Raw genomic sequence first — 24,729 nt, 5'->3', positions numbered from 1 at the left:
CCTAAAGAAATCTCTCGAACAAGATACAATCTCAGTTGAGAATATCAAAGGTCTCATTGGTAAATCTCTTTTCAGATGATGACAAATCTCAAGAATGAGTTACAATGATGTCGTTATGATTATAAAGAAGTCTTTTAATTAAGACAATCACTCTCTTCAAAGATCATTTAGAATCCTCAATATCAGAAGTGTAAGGATCTTTGTTGCAAAGATCAGATGAAAGAATAAAGTTACACTTAAGATTGTTGTACGTCTAGTTTTCTGACTACAGAAATGGTGTATGCATATTATAAATGGTGTGTAGGTATGTATAATCGAACGCTAACATTATTTTAACTTCAGCTTGTTGTTTTCAGTAAAGAATTTTTTGCTAACCAAAGTAGGAGATGTTATATTTTATATTGGTTTAACAACAAATCAAGCTTAGGTTAAGATAATCTGTTTTTAGTTCTTATCTAACCTGGATTAAGTATATACCAGATTAAGAATTAATTAGAGTTAAATATAGTAATTATATTAGCTTTAACGTTCGCTGAGGTGTCATGTTGACTAAGCATGACTCACCTAGTGAGGTGTCATCCAATTAATGATGGACAGGTTGGGTGATACAAAACTTCTTAAGGAATAACTAAGCCATCTTTTAGCATCTTTCATATATAACCAGAATTTCTGATTAACCATTGATTGAGTAAGAGGAAATAGAAAAGTAGAAGCTAAGTCATTGACTTATTCTAATTCCAACGTTTTATTTCCTTCTACTGAACTTTTATGGTGTTTGTATCATGTCGTTGATAGGATTCTGGGAGAACCCTTATATGTGATAACCGCAATCGCACGGTGTCTAACTATTAGACAGAGGCAAGTACGGGTCGAACCCACAGGGAGCGGTGGAAATACTGATAATCAATATATCTAATAAGGAACATAAAGAATATTTTTGGATTTTTAGAATTGAAATGAAATAACAACATTAAGTAAACTAATAAAATGAATCCAAAGGAAAAGTCGGTAACCAGGGTTTCATGATATCCACTACTATTTCTGTTTAATTACTGAAATGAAACATAATTATGAATATGTGTTTATCTTTCGTTCTATTGACATCACCTATTATAAGGATAGTATCGCAAATGTCACTAGTATACCAAAAGCATAGCACATCAAAAGATTAAACCCAAGCATACACTATCAAATTGTATTAGCGAGAAAATCATACGAAACTAACATATTGATTCACAAATTGTATCTGGCTCTTCTAAGTATAACCCATCAAAGGATTCAACGCAAGCATGGACTATCAATATCGAGACCAAAACTATTTGTAAAACTATCCAATTACGCACAAAGGTTAATAAAACCGGTAACCCAACAACTCATACTTCAATTAGTCGATAAACAATAATCAAAAATTAATCAGTTCAAATCATATTGGTCTATTGCTTCATAATTCAATTCAATCAAAAATGGCCTAATACCCATGTAGTTTCAACCATAAAACCCTAATTACAAAGAGTCTAGCAAGACATGGCTTTCTTAAAAGCCATGAACATATTCAAGAGAAATTGATTCCTCAAATCAAAATGGAACTAGAAAAATATACTGCAAACCCTATTCCTCTCCTCGTCTCTGTCCGCGGCTCTCACAGCAAAGAAAACGCAGCCACAGCCGCCTCCCAAGAATCCCAGTCCGGCCTCCCTTGTTTCTTTATCTCCCAGAACGGCCTCTCCCCTTCTGTTTCTGTTCGTCTCATATATAGGTGCTGCCAACGGATCCATTACGCCCTAGTAGACTACAAAGGCCCAGTCCATTACTCTTCTCACACTCAACCACAGCGGCAGTTTCTATTCTTCTAGCCCTTTCCAGAATCCAACCGTTGGGACATCACCCTCCACTAATTGTAACCATCTACAACACCACTTCCTGTGCCGATACAGCATCTTCTCGAATCTCGGCCACAAACACCACAGCTAACTTTGATATCCAACAATCTCCGTTCATGCCCGAGCTTCATCACCATTAATGGCAGCAGCCAAAACCCCATCTGTTGCTAACATGACTCGGACATCACTATCCACAAACACCACTGCCTGCAACCAATGTTTCAGGTGAATAAAATTTAGCCTATATTCTGAACTGAAGCTGCTTCATCTCCCGTTCTTCTCGTGACCACTCGAGCCTCCACCATTGAGAAGACCAAGTTACCACCGCCACCAGTTGATGCGAGCATCCATCACCAAAACCCATTTGAATTCATTGATATAAACCCATCTTGCTGATTCACAATCCAAATCATCTCAGGCCAAAACCCGCAGCATCACTTCGTCTCTCATGCACAGTACCCATCCTCCATTCGATCAAACATCACATTTCAAGTCTTGCTTCTTAGTTTCCAGCCGATTAATGCTCAAACACGGCCAAGAGTTCACGATTCGAACCAACCATGCATATCTCAGAGTCTGAACTTTGCGAAATCCAACCCTCCCTTTGTGCCTGCACTAGAACATGACCACGCCAGCCAACATGCTCATCTTCTTCCATGGTCATCACTAGTTTCTTGTTCCACCACCAGTAACAATTAAATGCTATAACAGGACCTTAATCTCTTTCGAACAACAAACCAGCACCAGATTCACCTTGTATTCTCTGAGCACAGCTCCCATTTCGCTCCATTGCTGCAGGACCTTAATCTCATTCAACAGTTCTTTCCATTCATTTATGGTTGATCTTCTTCTTTACTGCATCACTTCCCAATTAAGAACTTCACAAACGAACCAGAAATAAGTCCATGCCAAGAACACCCCCTAAATACCATCGTTGCTGCTGCTTCTCAGTTGAGGAGTTTCAATCGAACTAATGTTTCCGGTGATGCGAGTCCCGATCTTGCCCATGATTCAGTGGAATAAAATTGAAGAAGAGACTAGCAGCTAAATAAGAGAAGAGACTTTCGGTTTGTTCAGAAAACAAATTGCTGCTCTGATAAGAAAATGGGTTGTGGTGGGCGCACAATGGACACGTAGAGTCCATTACATCGTTAACTCCTGTGTGACTTTCACGTGTGAACAAAGAGAACGTTTCTCTGCTTCACTGATTTGATATCTCTGGCCATAGTTGTTGTCTTAAGCCTCCACGTCCCATTCACTTGTTAACTTCCGGTGGACATCCTTTTGGTGCCGTGAGTAATACGAGCGCTGCTGATATATAAAGAATACCAGGCCAGCCTCAAATTGTCATTTTTATCAATTAACTCCCATTTTAGCCGCATAATCTTCAACGATCGAATTCGGTTATATTTCCAGCAAAAGCATTAAAATGGAGTCATTAGTCAAAATATCGAGTCCTAACTAATATAAATATGAGTATAAACTGTAGCACTTTCGTGCTTATTAGTCGTCAGCTGTCCAAACTAATGTCGATCAATTCAGAAACAACCATGTATTGATTGTTATTATTAATACAGCCATATGTATGTTATAGCCAAGTCAGAACTATCATGGTGATCCATTCATGTTTAGTATGTGCTAAGAGATCTTCATAAGGTGATTTGTAGCTTGTTGAGCATGCTAATACTAGGATTAAGAATGTTTTCATCATAAGGGTTTATATGATCATGTTTAAGTATAATAGAATGATGATTATGAAGCTGAAATTCCAATATTATCATCCAAAAAAAAAAATTATTGTTATTATCAACCAATCTGATAAGAGGTTGCAATGGTTGGAATAGCTTGTCCTTGGTTTAAATGTGTATGAATAAAGTACAAATTCGTGGTTAAGTCATACTTCATCCGTTTTACAAAAGAGATTCTATCACTTTTTCATTTAACCTAAAAAGTGATAGTGTTGAAAAGGCGAGGGTACCCAAATATACCTCAAGCTAAAACTTTTCCTACCAATAATTCGTTTCTCCGAAAGTGATTGTCTATGGACTGAGTCGATACAATACAACTAATCGGTTCACACTTCGTGTGATCCTCTATGGATACGAGATTGGGGCAATGCAACAACGAAGTATGTTTACTTGATACAAAGGTTCGGACTTAACCAAAAACAATAGGATTGCTTATCAAGTAAATAGGAATTAACGTTTGTGTAATTTACTTTAATTATAATAAAAAAATTATAATGCGGAATATAAAAGTAAATGACACAGCAAGATTTTGTTAACGAGGAAATTGCAAATGCAGAAAAACCCCGGGACCTAGTCCAGAATTGAATATTCTCAGGATTAAGCCGCTACACAAAATTACACTAACTTCGTATAGTTGAGACCAAGTAACTAACCGTATAGTTCACCTAGTTCCTTCTGTATTCCCATGCCTCCAACTTATAAATAAGTCACGTACTTGGAACAATTTCTTTGTTTCGTATTCCAAACAGTAAGGGTGTGTTTGGCACCACTGAAATTCAATTCCGTGGGTAGTTCAAAGTACCTAGAATTTGATTTCCAGGTAGTTCCAACTACCTCCAGTTCAACTTTTGGTGTTTGGCATCTAGAAACCTAGTTTCTCCTTCTGAACCTAAATCACCAGCACAAACATCTCTTCCTTATTGATCTTCTCTGCAATTTTAATTTTTAACAAACCCATCTTTGTAACAACAATAAAGATTTAATTTCTTAATTTAATCCTTCTCTGAAATTCCCACAGCAGCAACAATTTCAAACCCTAACTGCAGATTTCAATCAACCATCATTCATCAACAAACCTAATCTTCTCTGCAATTTTAATTTTTAACAAACCCATCTTTGTAACAGCAGTAACAACCTGAGTTTCTTCACTTAATCCTTCTCCAAAATTCTCACAACAACAACAATTTCAAACCCTAATTTCAGATCTCAGTCGACCATCATCAATCAACAAATCTGAATCACAAGCACAACCATCTCTTACATATTAATCTTCTCTGCAGTTTTAATTCTTAACAAATCCATTTTTGGTTTTCAAATTAAGCTCTGGTGTTTTGTTTCCATGGTCGAGCTTGTTTCTATGGTGGAGCTATCAAAGAAGGTGAGAGGAAAATGGAAAGAAAAGAGAAAAGAAAGGAAGATTTTTTTAATATATGGGTGGAAAATATGGGCGGAGTTGAAATTAACATGTGGTATGGTGGAGACTTTATTTCCATTGAATGAAGGAAAAAAAAGTTCTGAAATTGAAATCCGCCCTTATAAAACTATTCCAAATACTCTTAAAATAAACTACCCCTTCCAACTACCTCCTCCAACTCCACTCCACCCTCAATTCTACTAGTGCCAAACGCACTCTAAAGGAACAACAAATCTGTTTGGTATCAACTCTATTCAACCAAGTGATATGAGTCGGAAAAAGGCTCTACCGTTTATCTCAACATAAAATCCTTCATCAGGTCCTTAAATCTATCTTATGTTCAATCACCCAAAGGTAATCGATTAAGATTAAGCCAACAACACCTTTAATCCGAAGAACTGTGATGATGCCGATATACTCAATTAATCAATCCAATCTACCACAAGGATAAACCTATTATTAATTGGAATCTCTTTTACCGAAACAAGTATTGTGCATACCAAAGATTACAAAACCCAATTCAGATCTTCAATATCTTCTTTGTCTTCAAATCTTATTAAATCTTCAATAAACACCTGCACACAATCACTTGAATCTCTTGTGATCAATCACGCACAGAACGGAGTCTTTTAACAATGGATTATCACAAGATCGTCTTTAGAACTAACAACAGTCTAAATATCCCTATCGAAACTCTGAACTATTTTGAGTGAATCTTATATCAGAAGAGAAGATTCTCAGGAATAAAAGAAACTAGGTGCAATCATATTTCAACCACCGTTAGTCAATCAAATCAATCGAAAACAAAAGATAACCCGCAATTATCTAGTTTCCCACCAACGGGTCGCGCTAGAGCTTCTCAATCCCAAAGAAGACTTTAAACTGAGCGGCCATAAGAGATTTCGCCTAATTAGGTTACTCTCCTCTCCGAATAGGCGGCTACACCAGTAAAAACAACAAAAGAGTAAATCTGTTGTTACGAATGATTAGTTTGCCAGAAAGGAAAACTTAATGTATTTATAGACAAGGAAGTTTGGACACCAAGGAATTTCCAAAACCGAAAATATTCTCAAGATATTCATTAAAGCACAAATTCGGTTTCCATAATTCCTGGAAATGCTCTGTCCCAAAATAATGATCGAAATCTCTCGGAAAATCTAATTAGTAAATGCACATTACTAATTTTGTAATTTCCCTACAAAATGAAATTAATAACCTTAATTAAAAGATTTTTAACTTACTTATGTTTCGATCCTGGGATTCTCTTCCCTTAGCCGTTAAGGAATATTATTGAACAATTACAGAAATAAACATTCACAGCACGTGTTCAAAGTTTGTCGACATCTTAATTTTATAAGTTCTCTTTCACACTTACAACCTTGAAACCGATTTGCCACACTTCCAAACAAGTTTAGAATTGGTTCATCTGACTTTCAAGAACTATGTGATTGATCAAACCAACATTCACTCACAATCATGGATTTACGGTTCTACCAAAACAAGTTTCGGTTCTACCTCCATGTGAGTACTTTGCATACTCACACTAGATTTCCAAAAATTCGGTTGACTAGGTACTAGGATCGGTTCCCCACATATATATGGTATCTAACTTATATGTGTTGCACATGTCCATAGGATCGGTTCCCCTTTCTGGTATAAACCTTGATGCACCCCATACAAGGATCGATTCCCCTTGATGTACTGCACCCCTTACTAGGATCGGTTCACCTCTCCCAAAAGTTGTCAGACATACAAACCCGATCATACCACAGGTCATTTCTTAAGATCGGTTTTACTAATAAAAGTTATACCAATACATAAGTCAGGCCTTTGTGAATAGTTCTACCAAGAACACAACAAGTTGTGAGCGGTTATACTCTATCACACATATTGGTTGTTCATAAGATATGCAATGAATAACAAAACCAATAACACCTGGCAATTTACTTTTTCGGTCCACAAATAAGTTTATGAACTTACTTCCTTAGAACTCATGTAAACATTGTTCCCTAGGATGAAATCCTCACCTCATACTCATACATAATCACAATAGCATTCAAATGATTATGGGGATGTCTTATCTACAAAGTTTAATGGTTAAGCAATAAACCTCGTATTGTATTCCTTAATACTATGTCTATCTAGAGTTCACATATGCTTCGCAGTTATGTTTTCAACATGCACGACTTGAAAGATACGTTAGGGAATGATACAGTTCAAGTCAAATATCACTAACCTCAAGTGGAAGGATGATTGTTGTCGTTGTAGATCCTTGTTTCTTCACATCTTCAAGACTTCGCAATACTTGTAATGTCTCATATCCTAATACTTTCAAGCTAACCTATACGAAGTTGACTCTAGTACATAATCAAGCGACTCTAAACATGAGTTTTGATTCACTAAAATATGACAACCAAACTTGACATACCAACGCTTGGTGGGTTCAACCGAACAATGCTCTAACAAGTATTTCTTTTACAGAAACAAAGGTAGTATAAAAAGTATGAATTTAGTTTTTCACAGATGAATAATACAGTTTACTGGAAGTCTAAGAAGTATGTTGGTCGTGCTATCAAAAAGAAAATGAGAAATATAGCCCGCCTCAATAGCTTGACTACATTCATCTGCTTGTGCGTAATCTTTTTGTTTCTTTTGTAAATATATTAGTAACACTTACCCAAATATCCCAAGCCGGATTGTTAGATATATGCATAAATGTTTGGGGGCATTTTTCTCCTACTCAAGATAGAGAATATAATCAGTACCTATTGAACATATCGAATCTAGAATGAGTAAGAGGGCAAGAATATACGAAAACTATGATCCAAATTTTATAAAATATCTTGTAGAAGGCAGTAAGAATGAAATTCTTAATATTACTAATTAAGTATGTTATGCATGTTGATGATGATTCTAAAATTTATGATGAGGCTATGAGTTCTAGAAATGCGAAATTCTGGAAATACTCTATCAGTGATGAAAAGAATTCAATTTTATCTAACGGTACTTGGGTATTTTATGATTTACCTCTAGGCATTAGCCTTTTTGATGCAAATGGGTATTCTAGAGAAAGTTGAATATTGATGGCTCCATTAATAAGTTCAAATTCATATTAGTATCCAAGGTTAATTATAAACAAAAACATGGAATTGATTACTTTGATACATATGTATATGTTGCTCGCATCTCATTTATTTTTGGGTTAATTGGTTTTTGGTATTTATATTTTGTCCAATGTTAGTGTTTGGTCTAATTTTTGTCCAACTTAGTACTTGGTACTTGGAAATGACGTTGACCTGCGTTGACTGTTATTGACTAGATTTTAATTAATTTTGTAAAATAAATTATAAGAGTTTACAGATATATCCCTAATCTGGGCTTAGCATCTAACGACTATGAAGTAATCCCATTAAAATTACGGTCATGATTTAAGATCCACTTGACCTCTTCTGCCTTCACACCACTCTGCAAAAGTGCAACCCCATTGATGAACACAACAAACATAAAACCCAAAATCAGTTGAAGATATGAATCACAAATTCAATCTAAACCAGCTCTGCAACCCTATTCATGAACACATCAAACTTAAAATCAATTGAAAGTCTAAATCAGGAAGATTAAAATAGATCGATGATCTGCTGCTGTTGAAATTGGTGATTACTGGATGGATTAATGGGTCTGTATGAATCGAAATTGTTATGAATTTGAAGGAATAGATCGAAATTGATAATAGATTGATCTGCTGCTGTTGCCGTTTGCATTAATGGATGAACAATGGATTTTATGGAATTTTTGTTTGCATGTGTTTGAAATTGTTGATTTCTTTTGGAATTTCAAGTTGCAGGGTTTGAGAAAGTATAATTAAGAAGGACAAGAGCTTCAGAAATGTAGATAAAATCTATCACAGCCAGCACCACTAACATCTATCACTGCAACCCCACAAATCAATAAAGTGAGATCCATCTCCATAAACAAATTACAGATCAAATTAACAAAAAGCTATAGAATGTCACCAAATCTTTACTCAACAACTTTTTTATCCGAATCATCAACAACTTTTTATTGATTGAAAAAATCTGAACATTTATTTTTGATTTTCGTTTTTAACCTTCTCCCACTACTGGTTTATCTCCTTCTCATTATTAATGGCAGTTGTTCATTGTAATGTTGGTGGGGTGGCTATATGATTTTTCGGGTGAAGGTGAACAAATGGAAATGTTTGAGAGTGGAAACATAGTAAAAGGAAGGGTACTATAGTAAATTTATTTAGTTATTAGATTTTATTTTATTTTATTATATTTTATTAATGATTATTAACAATAACTCAAGATCAACCATGGTCAACGTCATTTCCAAGTACCAAGTTGGACAAAAGTTAGACCAAACACAACTTTGGACAAAATACAAGTACCAAAAACTAAATAACCCTTTATTTTTTGGTTAATTGCACTTGCATCTGTTCACAACCTGGTTATACAACAACGTTGTTAGGCTTCATTGTATCCTAAAAACATTATCCCATTGAACGATATACTCATCAATTATTTGGAAAGGCCCGAAATATTTGCTGAAAAGAATCGCAAGACCATGAAATTAGTGTTACAACTTTCATTTTGGTTCTCTAAATTTCATCCACTAAGCTGTCTGGATTTTTTGGAGTATAAACTTAGACCTGATCTTCCTTCCTTTGTTTCTCTTTTTGTGAAAAGGTGAACGAGAGGAACTACTGACCAGGGGGAAAATCCAAGAAACAGAATAAAGACCTGAAAGTGGTATTTTTTTTTTATGTTTAACTGAGACTACAATGAAATATTGCTAGTTAAACTTTGCTTGTACAAGCATATTCAGGATGAAATATAATGTTGCATTTTTTGGAGAAAGGACCATATGGAAAGACAAATGAAAATATGAACTCCAGTACAACAGGACTCGGCTGCCTTGTTAATAGCGAAGAAGAACATTCATAATGGCAGAACAGAAGAAACAATAAAATCAGTTACTACTTCTTTCAATTGTATCTATACCATCTGATACCTCTGGAGTCTGGAAAATGGGGTAGCGTGTAATTCGGCCCTACTCTGTCTCACACTGGAGGTTCTCCAGGCACAAGTAGATTAAACACAGCAGTCTTCAATAGCTTCGTACTTCTCATGTGTTGGTAGCTTTGTACAGGTCACAATTATAGCAATTGAAGATAAAAAATGGCCTAGTCTTCACAGTGTTTATTTATCACATTCAAAAATAATCTCTCTTTGTAGGTAGTTTCAAACTTCTTCAACCTGCATTTTAAACAACAATGAAGTTAATGTGGACGGATCTTGGATGATTGGTGTCAGGGCCGGTCCTGCATTTTGTGTGGCCTAATGCAAACTTTCTTTTGGTGGCCCCTTGTTAGTGAAAAGGAACTCACTATAACAAAAATTGCATTAACATTGTTAACTAGAAAAACCTTCTTTAAGCCCTTAACTTGTTATCCAAAGATTAAGGACCAAAAGAAAATCAAGAAAGTACAAGTATACAATAGTACAACGATCAATTTGAATAGAGCTAAATGTTTAAAGATTTGCACAATGCATAAGTGGACTGTTGACATATGAGTAATGGAAATAAATGACAAGGCATTCTCGCTGATGCTAAATGATCAGTCATGAAATGGGCTGTCAGTACAAAAATCAAATTCCATTTCGCATCTTTTTCGTTTCTTTTCTCTGTGCGTATACTACTCAACCTTTGTGAGGTTGCATACAAAGTCCAAATACAAGTTTACGAATATTTTAAGATAGCTAAAATGAAAACACACACAATTACCTAAAGGCCACAACCAAAACTAAGTATTGAGATTATACAAAAATTTCTCACAACGGTCTAATGTTCTCCGGTTTTAACCAAAGTTCAATATAATCTTGCAAGTTGCAAGAATATTGTGTAGTTATGAAAGCCCTAAACTTCCCAATACAAAAAAAAACACGTAATGCAACCTACTTAGTAACTTTATGAACCCTATAACCGGCTTCCTCTTTCCTTTTCACTTTGCTTTTCCCCTTAATAACTTACTTCCACAACTGTCTAGTCTTTCAAGGGATGCAAAATCTTATACGGTACCAATACTAAAAAACAAAAAATGTGGCCCCCCAAAATTTGTGGCCTCAAGCACGGCTTGGCTTGCTTTAAGGAGGGGAGGGGGGGGAGGGCCTGATTGGTGTGTGCGTGAGAGTAGAATCTCCAGGTCATACATACAAGTAAACGAAGTATTATAAACCAGATGAAAATGAGTGTACTAACCTGAGGGAGACCCATCAACTCGAGAACGGCTTTTTGAGGGGTTAGTTCATTGTCAATTATGCGAGCAACTGCTGTCAAAACTGGCATCTTTACATTATATTTCTGAGCCAATGCAATCACAGCACCAGCTGTTGATACGCCTTCAGCTACCTAAAACCAAGTCAATCTGATTAAGTAAACAATCACATTTCATCATCGAAGTGTTAGATACTAAGAAGAAAAGTACCCAGCTTCGTACATACCTGATTCATGGAACTCAATATATCATCAAGAGTCTCTCCCCTTCCAAGACGTACTCCTAGTGTTCTGTTTCTCGAAAGGTTAACGAAACATGTAAGCATAATGTCCCCGCTTCCAGATAATCCGGTGATTGTTGCTGCCTTTCCTCCCATCTTGAAATCCACAGAACCGAAAGCAAGTTTAGACAAATTTATATATCTTATACACATGACAAGATTTAGGTCAATGAGTATTCAATAGAGAGATTTCCTTGCTGCTTCCATAAGCAAAAGGGCTTGTCAGACAGAAATTCTTGGAAAACAAAAATGGAATACCTTTGTTGCTAACCAACGTATCTCCGAACAACCTTGTGCTACAAGAGCTGCCATAGAATTGTTTCCAAGATCCATCCCGTCTACGATTCCAGCTGCTATTGCAAGAACATTCTTTAGTGCACCTGCAATTTCCACTCCTGTAACATCACTGAAATATAACAGGTCTACGAATCAGATTTGCTATCCGTATAGCAAGTATCAGGTATAGACAAGGAGCTTTCTACCTTGATGTGCTGATCCTCAGATGCTGAGAAGATAGAAGTTGCTGAACGGAACTTGCCAGTTTCCGGTCTTTTGATGCCACCACCATTGCTAAAGAAGAAAAATAAGTAAAAAGATATATGAATACTTATTCCTATCCACTCACAACATCAATGTGCACATACAGTACTTAAATGTGGTGGAGAGTTTTCGACAACCTGTTGGCAATTTCTTCATCAGCTCTAATGCAAAAGACGGCCCTGATAATGCAACAAACGGTTGGCGAGGGTTCCCCAATGCTTGAGGAATAATCTGAGACATCATCCTCAGAGTATTCAACTCTAAACCCTTGCTGAGGGATATGATTGGTAGGCTCGAGTTAACATGCTCCGATATATCCTCAAGAAAAGATGAACTGAACTGCATCAAGAAAAACTGGATTAAGATTATGCTAGCAAAACCATAACTATCAAAACAACAACACCCGCGGATTAACATAGAGGAAACCCATGAATAGAGGGATTAACAGACCTGCACAGGAACAGCATGTAAGCAAAAATCAGCACCATCTAACGCAGTCTTTGCATCGGTTGTTGCAATGACGTTATCCGGTAACTTATGTTCAGGAAAATACTTGCTGTGACAAGAACAAGACAATGACATCTTTCATTAAAACTCCGAATCTCATTTCATAAGGTTATCATTCAAAACTAAAACTATGTTTTTAAGTGGAGCACACAGACAATTACCAGTTATAGTGACTCTCATTAATCGACAAGCAAACGACAGGGTCTCGTAAAAGCATAGTAACCTCCATTTCAGCTTTATTGTTTGCAACATGAGCAGCCATTGCTGTACCAAAAGACCCACCTCCAAGAACCACAACCTAATTGCACATTAAACCAAAATTCCCTTCATTCATTAACAGAAAAATTCCATTTTTCTCCTATAAATGCAATAATCTCCATTTTTCACAGTAACAATTCCAACTGGGGACATTAAATTGATCCAATTTTGAAATTAAACAATCAAATTGACTGAGAAAGAGTGAAAAAAGATTGAACCTTTTTGGTGCGTTGAAGAACATCAGTCTTGTTTTTGTTTCTCCAAGAACGAGACCATCGAACCAATTTTTCCCAAGCAAGTTTCACAGTCTTTCGTCGATCTTTTTTACGGCTCTCATTAGTAGAACCAGAAGATGAGCAGGAAATGGAGTCTCTTCTTTCTCCTCCACTGGGACTGGGATTAGGGATATTTTCAATTGGTGGAGGTTTAGGTTGTGGGGGATCTATTGCTCCAGAAGAAGAAGCGGAACAATACAAGGGTTTAAGAAGAGGAAGAGGTGGAGAATATAGATAAAGTAAAATGGATTTTGACTGGTTGTTCTGAAGTCTAAGAAAATTAGGTTTTTGGGTATGAAAAGATATCGAAGAAGAAGAAGAAGAGGAGAGATGAAGATTTGAAAATGGCGGTGGTTCTAACAGAGCCGCCATTTGGGAAGATGGTGGTGGTGGTGGTGTCTTGCACTGAGTGTGGTTACAAGGATAACGGTTCTGTGATATATGAACCTGCCCTTGGTGCCACTTGCGCCTCATGGGCCAATATCTGTTTTTAAGGACCCAAACAAACATGGCTGCTAATGGGGTGTCCAGAACCGATCATAATTTAAGAAAATACAAGAGATCAAGTAATTTTTAATGTTGAAAACAAATTCTGATAATGCTGAGTATTGACAGTATTGCTGATTGATTCATTCATTCATGAAACTCCGATCCATGGATTCTTAATCCTTGTCCTGACAACAAGTTTCAAATTGAATCTGGCCATGACTTGCAGAAAAAACCACAATTGAAGACGTTGGGATTTAATCAGTAGATACTGAGAAATTCACCAGACTGAGAAAATAGCACAAAAACAGCCTTGTAAGAAATGGATTGGGGTCTCCATCTTGTCATCAATTCACACCACCAAATGCTCATGTCAGAACCCGCGCTTTTGAGCAATCTCTTCAGCACCCATTTGCACCACTTCAACTGTAAAGCATTCATCTTCGATGTGTCCATATTCATATGTTTCATATCCAGTTTTCTTGTTTCCAAATCTAGTTTTCTTCTTTTAAGATCCATATATTCTTCCACATAATCATTATATCTGTCGCGACTCTTTTCAGGATTTGTTTCCCTAGCTTCATTAACTGATTTGGGACTTGCAGGAAATCCTTCTGCCATCTCATCCTCTTTCCCCTCTTCTTCTACCAAGTCATTATCATCTTTGGAGACATGAGCACCTGAATTAGTGCTGTCCAGATCTACTGTTCTTGTGCTAGCTGCATGGACTGCATGTAAGGATTGAATATATATACACGCTATTAGGTTCAGTAAACTGATAACTGGCCAGACTGAATCACTGGTATGACACCCTACTTCTTAAAATATCAAAACAGAATCAAATTATTCCAAGCCTGAACCTGCTAATTTCAGAAGAAAAAGAAAAAGGAAAGAACATGTTTGCTATCAATGGGATGAATAAAGCAAAAAAAACTTGCACATTGAAACATTAGCAATTAAGTTGTAAAACCTGCTTTAAAACTATGGGAGGTTTCCATGGCCTAATATGAAGTGGTCGACACTCGACAGGAAATGGTTGCGATACAGTTTGGTGTACCGTGGCAATTCCAGCGATTTTAGATGTGGGCAAACCGTGCAAATCAAACATATCGTCCTTATCGGCCATTGACAAGTGAAGAAGAAAAACAACATTTAAATACATTATTAGGCTTACATGCTGTATTACATAGTTCAGCTTTGCCCATTTTGGTGCCTGAAATACAACCAGGTGATATTTTATTTTATATCCACCACTTGTAAAACCTAGTTTAAAATTGGTCAAGTAACAAGTTTGTTCCTAAAAATCTACACTCTCTCTCTTTTTATGTATATTGGAGCATCAAAAGTTTTAAAAACTAAGCAAAACAGCTGTAGTACATTTTTGAAAGAACATATCGAGTATTGTCTGAATGGCATGAATAATGTCATTCACTAAGTTGCATATCGTTTGGAAGGTATAAAAGGTTGGAAATAACGTCATATCACTAAGTCGTAACTCGTAAGCATACTTTAAAAATCGGTTATGTAAGAAGTTTATTCCTAAAAGTGGTAGTGGTAAAAATAAAAGTAGGCAAAACAGCAATAATATACACAGTTATAAAAATTGCATACAGAAATGCACATGACAAATATATGAGATACCATGTGACGTTTCAAACCAAGCATAACAGCAATAAATACTCACCCCATTTTTGTGGTCTTTCCCTTTTCGTTCCAGTATCATTTGCTGAGTCTACGTCTTCTGATTCATTGTCATTTCCCGAGCCTTCATCTACTTGCCCAACATAAGTACCCGAATTAAGCGCTACAAGGTTTTCCACATAGACAAAGCTAGTGGCATTGAATGAATCCTGCTTAGCATAAGCTTTGAGATTTGCGGATGTTCCCAGCTTTAAGCCAAACAAATCCAGACAATAACTATCATCAGTGTCATATCCTAATAAAACCTCACCATTGTTGACAAACTGAAGCGGAACCAACTCTGAAGTGTACGGCAAGGTGAAAAGTTTAGCCCAAGATTCAGCCACTCCATACTTCTTCATCTCCCATATATCAGTGTGCCTGCCAATAGAACCAAGTAAGCAGAGGGACCCTCCCAATGAGCACAACCGTGTTTCAACATACTCATCAGAAAAGTTGGGTAGGGGCATCTCCTTGAATCTGTCATCCTTGAAACAAAAAGAGGCTATGACTTCTTGTCCCTCAGAGCCAGTTGATGCTAACCAATGTGGAGCTCCATTAACACTTACTTGTCATAACGAGATCTTCTGCACAAAGCTCATAAGATATATTCTCAACCCTTCTCCATGAATTAGATTTAAGGGTATATACCCGAACTTCCCAAGTCTCCCAAGAGCACCGAGAAAAACTTACAACCTTAAAATCATCAACCTCGTTATCATAACCAAATGCATATTTACAGCAAAGATAATCAATAGCTAGCTCAATTGGTACAGTTGGCATTTCCTTGAACTCCGTAGTTGCTGGATTCCAAAGGAAAACATAATTCTCACCACAAACAAGGGTTCCACAAATCACTCCATGACAGGTTCCTCAAAAAGCTATTCCTGAAACTTCATATCTCAAAGGAGAATTTATATGGACAGGGTGGTTACTCAATGTAGACAGTAATGGATCATAAGCTACAGTGTAGGTATCTGTATGATTATCAGAACAATATTGTGATGTATAAGAAAGTATCATTACACTGAACTTATTCGTTTCAATTGCATGATTTAGGTGCTTTCTGATAAACAGAAGGTCTTTCAACAACTGGCACTGGGCTTTCGAAACACATCTGAACCGCAAGACTGACTTTACAGGCAATCTAACAATGATGTTTAATAGGATATCCAGATGTTCCAGTTTTCCCATTCCCTCATTCTGAAAAAATAGCAGAACTTCAGACTAATTCAAAATTAAATGTCAAGTTTGAACTTGAAATTAACTAGATGACCGTTGCCACGGCCGACGGAGCAACAAGAACTGGGTTATTCCCCTAGCTAAGTGGACTGTAGAATTATGATGCAAGTTGTAAGGATTCCCTTTGGGCTTGATGGAATAAAAGGTTTTGCTATATTTTTTTGTAAAACTGAACAATGAGCAAATAGAAGAACCTTATAAAATGTTGGAAGCACATCAGTTGCCTAACTTCATCGTAAGATAGCTAAGAAAGATCACAATAATCCATTAAGTACATAGCAGAAACAGAAACAATCGCAAAATCAACCACAGGTGCTGCCTGCTGTTGATTTGATATCAACTGATTGTAGCATCAGTTAATATCATACAAAGCATTCCAACAATCAGAAATTTACATCAAAACCTAATCTCCATAAGCATCCTTTTAAATCCCTAATATCGTGGGAATCAAATGGTCGAATAAACAAAAACCTTCTGTTGTAGCATTTTATCGACCATCTAACGTGCATCTTTTAAACAGGAAATTCCCACATATTGAAGAAATAATTTGAAACAAACTCAGAGTTGAAATCAAAGTAACAAACCAGAAATTGTATAATACCAACAAAGTTCTATCATATTAATAGATTCATCAATACCGTTCAAACCCCACATAAAATCAATGTACAAGATGTAAAAAAAGGTTTGAAGGAATCTTCCGATCAAAGTGACGAATAACACAACGCCCTATTTCATTTCAGTATCTCTGTTTTAGTTTCTGAGAGTTTTCAATTTGATAGGAATGATTGTGGAGGGAACTAAAGGAAACAACTCTGAATTGTTTTTCCTACATGGTAGATTTAATTTCATTAAATCCGATTTCCAACTTGTTCTCCTACTGTTGCCGCTGCGGAACGACTTCTTCGAACACCACTTCGCAACTCTCGCATCCTTAAATCTTGAAACCCTAAGCAAACAATTCTTTTGTGGTTTCACGATAAGGAATTTTTAGAGGTTATTCTGTAAATCAAATTCTGTTTTATTGCGAAAATATTATACAGAGTTAGAAGATGTGTTGAATGTTCCTAGACTGTACATTTTTTTCTCTCTTTAATAAAATAAAATAAAATTTGACCTATATCTAAAATAAAATCAATTTTTATAGTGACGAGGGATAGGAGTGAATCAGTCGACCTTAAATATTTAAAATAAAAAGAATCATTAATCTCGAATTGATACCAAAATCTACTATACAATCCCCAAAACCATTGATCTCGAATTGATACCAAAATTTACTACACAATCCCTAAATTGACAAAACTAAGCTTAAATCAAATATCTAAGATATGAAAATCATAAAATGTCTTTATGAAATAAACAAAATAGATAGAAAAGGAAAATGAAACGAGATGAAACAAATAACACCGTTTCAACAACGGCTGGAGAGCTTTTCCAACTCGAAGATGAAGAAATAAAAACTGATGCGAAGTAATTATAACACTCCTAATTGATGTGTATTATTATCATTTAAAAGTATTATTTTGGACTGAATTATTTTGGAAAAGGACACTCGCTCTAGATTTGGTATATTTAAACCTTCTAATACTAAGCTTAAAAAGTGAAGGACTAGAGAGCCCAAAGCAGAACAAAAAGATGACTAAATGATCATTTCTACTATATTATTGACGTACTTGCTTTAAAAAATAAAGAAATTTTTTAATCTGCATAGCTAGGCAAAATTCTCAAGGATGAAAACGGAACTGAATAATAAATTTTCATTTCCAGAACGAAAGAAAAGAAAGCAGGGAAAAGTGGTCCATAAATACATCAAATCAAAAACAAAAAAAAAGGCAAAAAAAAAAACCATCATTCATTTTCATTTTAAATTTATTCTTCTACTTTTTATTTAAAACATTAAAAAAAACATTAATGATAATTATAATTATTAATAAAAAAACAATATTAAAATCAAATAGCATTTTGCACATGAATGGATGGGAGTCGAGCAACAATCTGTGCTCAAACTCTCTATTATTATTATTATTATTATTATTATTATTATTATTGTTTATTTGGGAAATTAATGCGAAAGACACATAAACTTAGAGAATGTCCCTAAACTTCACAACAACAACCGGATAAATTTATAACTTTGTATCGTTTAACATCAATCTTCTCCTCCCGATGATGCACACATCTTCCTCTCATATCATAACCTATATTTGAGCATTCATAATCACAATCACGATCTCCTTTGCATGGTTTTCTGATGGGTTTACATTCGAAATTATTGGCTGTTGCTTCTGCATCATGTGTACAAACATCGTGCATCCATTAATTAAGTGATCGATATGAACTTAAATAAGATTAGTTACATATAAGATTTAAAATGAAAGTATAATATACTAACCAACAATTGATCTTGCAGTTGCCTCGACAGAGTAGGAAAAACTCAGAAGAAGTAAACATAAGCTTAGAGCCACAACAAGCTGAGTAGACATTTTATATTGAGATTTTGGGGTCGGATTTCACTGGTAGTCTAAATTAGTTTGTTCATCCAAATATTTATAATTGGACATATAAGATATCATATTTATCACAGTATCTTATTTGTAATGCAGAGATATAAATACATGCGTCGCATTAACTTCTGGAGACTTTCATAATCTACGGGCTATTAATTAGCAAGCTTTAATTAATTATGCGTGTGACTATTAAGCATTGTTACACAATATTTCTTAAGGCTACCAGTGACCCAAAATTACTCTTGTGCCTCCAAAGTTGCCTCGGCATGGTCTATTGTTTTTTAATAGATAAAGAATTTGGTGATGGCGAGTTTCGAATCAGGTCACTGGTATCATTACACAGTAATTTTACCACTGTACTACAGTGACACCTGCACCTCACCATAGTCTAAAAGTTGCATTGTAGACTAAAAATCTTCCTTGATACTTTTAAATTATGTGGAGTCCCAAAATTTCTCCTCTAGCCAAAAATTTACCACCTAATCTAAATTTATATATGATAATTTAAAATTTGTCAAAATTTTACATTTTTTTTTCACCAGAGAACTATAAATACTATAAACTATAAACGTCCAAAATTTTATCATAATCACGATTTTGTCATGTGATCCAAAATCTGTAATCAATCATAATACGAAATCTTCGTTTTCACTTAAAATCTACCACGAGTCGATTACGTGACTTTAATGGTCTCATGGCCCAAAAACTATCTCGAAATTTTCTTTTAAGAATCATTTTTTGGGGACCATGATTTTTTTGGGGAGACCATGATTTTATTTTGGGTAAAGACATTAAAAGTAAATCTGGGTCACCCCTTATCTGGATATTTATGTTAATACCTAAATTACCCTCCTGATTAATTTTGGGTGATGATTAGTTAGTGTTAATAATAGTTAGTGTAATGGTTAGTGAGATGATTAAGTTAAAGATAATTAGTGATATTAAAAATCAAATATGTTTTTTTTTAAAAGAAGTAGAATTATTGAGAGAGTAAAGTTAGAGAAGATGAAGAAGTAAAACATGAAAAACGATGGATTTTACCAACCACAACCAGAGGAAGGGTATTTGGATACCCAGGTATGCTTCAAACTTAGATAATGTTGGTTGAATTGCTCCAAATTTTCAAAAAACTGTAAAGTTTTAGAGTAGATTTGGGCTTGTTCGGTTACCTTATGTGAAGAACAGGTTACCGAACACATCTGAAAGTGTAGTTCGGTTACTTCTTCCAAATACACAGGTTACCGAACTCGCTCTTTAATGGAGGTGTTAGTCGTTTGGTAAACAGACATGTTACCGAACTTTATTTATAGGATTTACAGAGTAATGTTCGGTTGGTTCGCAAACTTTAACCCAACAACATATCTAACCGAACTCCACATGTATGCAATTAATGAAGAGTTCGGTTTGTCAAGATTTTTTGCGAACAAACCGAACAGAGTAGGCAAAGTTCGGTTAAATCATAACTCAACATAGTGGGAAAAATAACACTGTTCGGTTACATTATTTTTTTTATTTTTTTTGGGTAGAGTTCGGTTACTAACTAGTTTTAGAATTTTTTGCGAATCAACCGTATATTGGATTTAAATGAGGAGTTCGGTTAAAGCTATTTTTTGCGAACCAACCGAACACAATATATTGGTTTTCAATGAGGAGTTCGGTTAAAACTATTTTTTGCGAACCAACCGATCTCGGAGTTCGGTTACGAAAAAATAAATTCGTGATAACCGAAGTGTTCTTCGTGTTCTTGGTTTCCATATGTTCGGTTACAAAACTAGTTTTTTTTTTAAATTATTCCTAACTGAACATGCCACTGTAACTTCCATCTAAACCCTATTTTGATGATTTCTACTCAATTTACCTAATCATTTGATGATTTCTACTCAATTTACCCTATCAAAAAACGAATTAAAAACGATTGATGGGTTTTTCAATCGAACGAGGAACGTCAAGGAAGAAGAGAATTTTTTTTTTCAAAACTAAAAAAATTCGATTCCCCTCCAATTTTTGTTTTTGATTTTGATTTTGGTTAATAGATTCATTTAGATTAGATGTATATGGTTAGATTTATATAGTTATTAGGTTAGTTTTAATTTAAATTAAAGTAAAGGGTAAATGTGTATTTACCTAACTTTAGGACACCCCTTATAAGTATATGGAGATTGGCCTAATAAGACCATGGTCCCCCAAAAAAACCATGGTCCCTAAACTTAATTTGGTACAAATTCTTTTTAATGGGCTTATGGCCCAAGTATTTGGTACAAATTCTTTTAAATTTTGTTTTTTTCCTTCTAATCGTGTTCATTTTAAGAAGAATGAACAATTGAGGGATACTCTCACAAATTGGGGGATACTTTAAAAAAAAAACATTCTGAAATAATGTAAGAACCCCTTATCCGAAATATCCCCCTGGTGTATTAACAATCGGGAAGTTTTACCGGGCAGTATCGACTAACACAGTTGGTATTGGTTTCATGTACAAAACAATACCGAGTAACACATTCGGTATTGCATTCATGTGTGGAAACAGTACCTAGATATAGCTTGGACGAAGAAATCATCATAATCCGTTCCGTCACCATCGCTATCCGCGGCAGCAACAACGACAATGTCTTGCATAACAGAAAAACCATCGTTAGGGTTAACATCATTATCGTCGTCATCATGGGGAGAAGGAGGAGGAGAATCAATGTTATCAATAGAGAGGGAGGGAGGGAATGCTCAATCAACAATATGTAAATGGACGATTCATAATTTCCCTAAAGTAAAAGCTAGGGCACTATGAAGTCGATCTTCTAAATTAGGTGGTTCTTCAACTTCTTCTTTTTTTTCATCCGAATGGGATTGTTTTGCTAGTTCTGCATGACTTCCAGTCGATACGAATTCCCTCGCAATTCCTTTTCATCTTCTAAAAAGGATTATCAAGTCTTCTTTTCTTTGACCTTAAATTATAAACAAAAGTTCATACTGATTTAATATTCAATAATGAATTAAAACGTGATTGCGTTTTTTGTCCACATGAAATTAATCATTAGAAAATTGATTGAAAATGTGCTTATCGTTTTGCAGTTTCTGGTTTTTTTCTTTTTTATGTTTTCAGTTTAGAAGGCATAAATTGGGGAATAACAAATTAGAAATATCCCCTTAGCCAAAATTCAGTCTCATATAATCATGAGTATCCCCCAATTTATAAGAATATTCTCAAATTTTTCCTTTTCTAAGACCGTCTCAAATGTTCATCGATTATTACCGCGCATATAAAGATATGATAGATAATGTAAGAACGAAAAACAACTGTAACATACTACCAAATTATAAATTAAGTAGGATTCAAAGAGGAGGAGCCCTGCCATTACTAACCAGTCACATAATGAAAACCATTGTATCTACATGCTTGTGGATTTCTTTCTTCCAATTGTTGTTTGTCCGCTAACCATTTGATTTTGTTTCCAAACTTGACTCCATTTTTTTTGTATTTTCTTCTCTTATAGCTTTCAATGAAACTAGAGTTTTCATGTGAGCGAGTGGTGAATCGAGTAACTTGTTTATCAAAACTTTTCAGCATCCAAATTGAATCATTCGCTTCTCGCGGGCATCCAATGAAGAGCTCCGTTTACAAGGACACCAAATCTGCCAGAAAGTGGACAAAATTTAGAGTTGAGTTTTGCAACATTTCTCCAGCCAGTGCCACTGCCAAGAGTGTTAAACTCTACTTCTGCAGAATCATATATTCTGACAATTTTATACTCATTAATTCAAACAAAGTAACCAAAACCATAACACATATTACAGTTTTTCGACTCCGGAAGTACGGCGTAGTCAGTGGCGGAACTAGAAATATCAAATGCCCCTGGCTTGAAAAGCTTTACAGCCATGGCTAGGGGTGAGCATCTGGTTCATAATCCGCGGATTTAACCGGAACCAACTGTATTTTTGCGGATGGATGCCTGGCATGTTCACTAATGGGTTGGATGTGGATGGGATTTTTGAAATCCAACGGATTACAGATCGGGCCCGGATGCAACCTCGAAAATCCGTTGGGCATCCATATCCGTTAGATTAAGGGCATTTATATAGTTATTAGAAAGGTTTTTACTATCTTGTGCATCCATGCACAGGATAACCCCCAATCATTGCATTGGGAAAGTGCAAAACTAACTAAAAAAATAAAAGAGATAGTGTTTTCTTGCATTGAAGATTGTAAAACTTCTCTCCTAATAAATGCATGTTTAATAAATCTATGTTAATTTACATTTCCAATGCAAGAAAACACTATCTCTCTTATTTTTAATTGGTTTTGCACTTTCCCGATGCAATAATTGGGTGTTATCTTGTGCATGGACGCACAAGATAACAAAACCCTTTTAGAAAATATATAGATAGTTTAGGAATTCTTAACGTGTTTGTTTGGAGTGTTGTCCATGACACATTTATATAGATACATATATTGAATGTGTAGGTTCTATAAGAAGTCATCTATGTTAGCTTTATTTTTTCATTATAAATTTTAACTAAAACAAATCAATTCTATTATCTGTTCATCTGTGCATCCATTGGATGCAAATCCGTTGAATGTTGGATTGGATGAGAATGCCAAATTTGAAATCTGTAATGAATTGGATTGGATGCAGATGAGATAAAATCCGGTCCATGCTCACCTTGACCCTGGCTTAAGCTTAAAAACAACATATTAAATCTGGGCCAGAAGACTTAGGTAGTGAAATGCATTTTTTGGGCCTTGGGGGTGGCTTCAACAAGGAGAAGTCTGGCTGTAGCTTCGCCCCTGAGTGTAGTCTATAGTAATGGGGTTACAAATAATAAACGAACCATGATCAAAAAAGACAAATTAAACCATTACATGAACCCACAACACTATCAAACTCCAATTCAGTGCTAATCCCACTACTCTCTTAATTGTATCCAAAATAGTACAATTCTTTCTTCTTCTTCTTCTTTTTTTCGTAAAAGAGACGAGCCTCAATATATTGATAATAAAACACCGATTTCGAATCGGGATCGGTTACTGGACTGACCAGGAGATTTTCAACAATTACAACTATTTCAAACAGACAACACACACAATCACAAGAAAACCACTTAACAACCCAATTGCAGGATGTGTTCCGAAGCAGTTCCCTAATAATTCCAAATTATTTTCCAAGTAGCAGAACAAGTTTAAATGGATTGATTTGGATTAAAAGTAACTCATCCAAATCAAATAACAAAACTACCGTCAGTAGGGTTGTTAGGATCCAAAGATCCAACCATTCTTCAAGGTTTTTTCTAAAAACATGGTAAAACATATGACACAGGTATAAAAGGATCCAAAAATCCATCCATTTGTCAAAGGTTTTTTCGAAGTAACAGTAACAGTAATATTGATAACCTGAATCGGTCATCGAAAAGCGAACTCGGTCTGAATCGATCAGGAGCTTCATCAGAATCAGTCTGTAACTATTAGTTGTTGGTGTCTTATGTGTCTTTAGTGTTGTTGCTGGTGTCTTAGAACCCATTGTTGCTACTGGAGAATTTTGAGAACCTGTTGTTGAAAGATAAACAAGAACTGCCGGCTGAAAATACATCATTATAGGTAAGTAAAACTAAATCCGTCAAATACCCT

At 35.5% G+C, this 24,729-nt stretch overlaps 1 protein-coding gene across 2 annotated transcripts; it reads right to left on the bottom strand.

Annotated features, from left to right (window-relative positions):
- Nucleotides 1-9,798: 9,798 nt before the first annotated feature.
- LOC113357883 (glycerol-3-phosphate dehydrogenase [NAD(+)] 2, chloroplastic-like) lies at nt 9,799-18,280 on the bottom strand. 2 transcript variants are annotated; one of them, XM_026601370.1, is made up of 11 exons: nt 15,638-18,280; nt 15,371-15,457; nt 13,144-14,546; nt 12,829-12,965; nt 12,611-12,716; nt 12,298-12,499; nt 12,103-12,190; nt 11,879-12,026; nt 11,567-11,716; nt 11,325-11,474; nt 9,799-10,321 (listed from the first exon to the last, which is right to left on the bottom strand). In XM_026601370.1, the coding sequence occupies exons 3-11, from the start codon at nt 13,708-13,710 to the stop codon at nt 10,307-10,309; spliced, it is 1,563 nt and encodes a 520-aa protein (XP_026457155.1). In that variant the 5' UTR covers nt 13,711-14,546; nt 15,371-15,457; nt 15,638-18,280; the 3' UTR covers nt 9,799-10,306. The 2 variants fall into 2 exon arrangements, with proteins under 2 accessions (XP_026457155.1, XP_026457154.1); XM_026601369.1 differs by having other exon boundaries at nt 13,144-14,414.
- Nucleotides 18,281-24,729: the final 6,449 nt, after the last annotated feature.

The sequence above is a fragment of the Papaver somniferum genome, chromosome 3, assembly GCF_003573695.1.
Source record: "Papaver somniferum cultivar HN1 chromosome 3, ASM357369v1, whole genome shotgun sequence".
NCBI classification, from domain to species: Eukaryota; Viridiplantae; Streptophyta; class Magnoliopsida; order Ranunculales; family Papaveraceae; genus Papaver; species Papaver somniferum.
The sequence above is the reverse complement of the archived record's forward strand: the minus strand, read 5'-3'. Positions and strand labels throughout refer to the sequence as shown.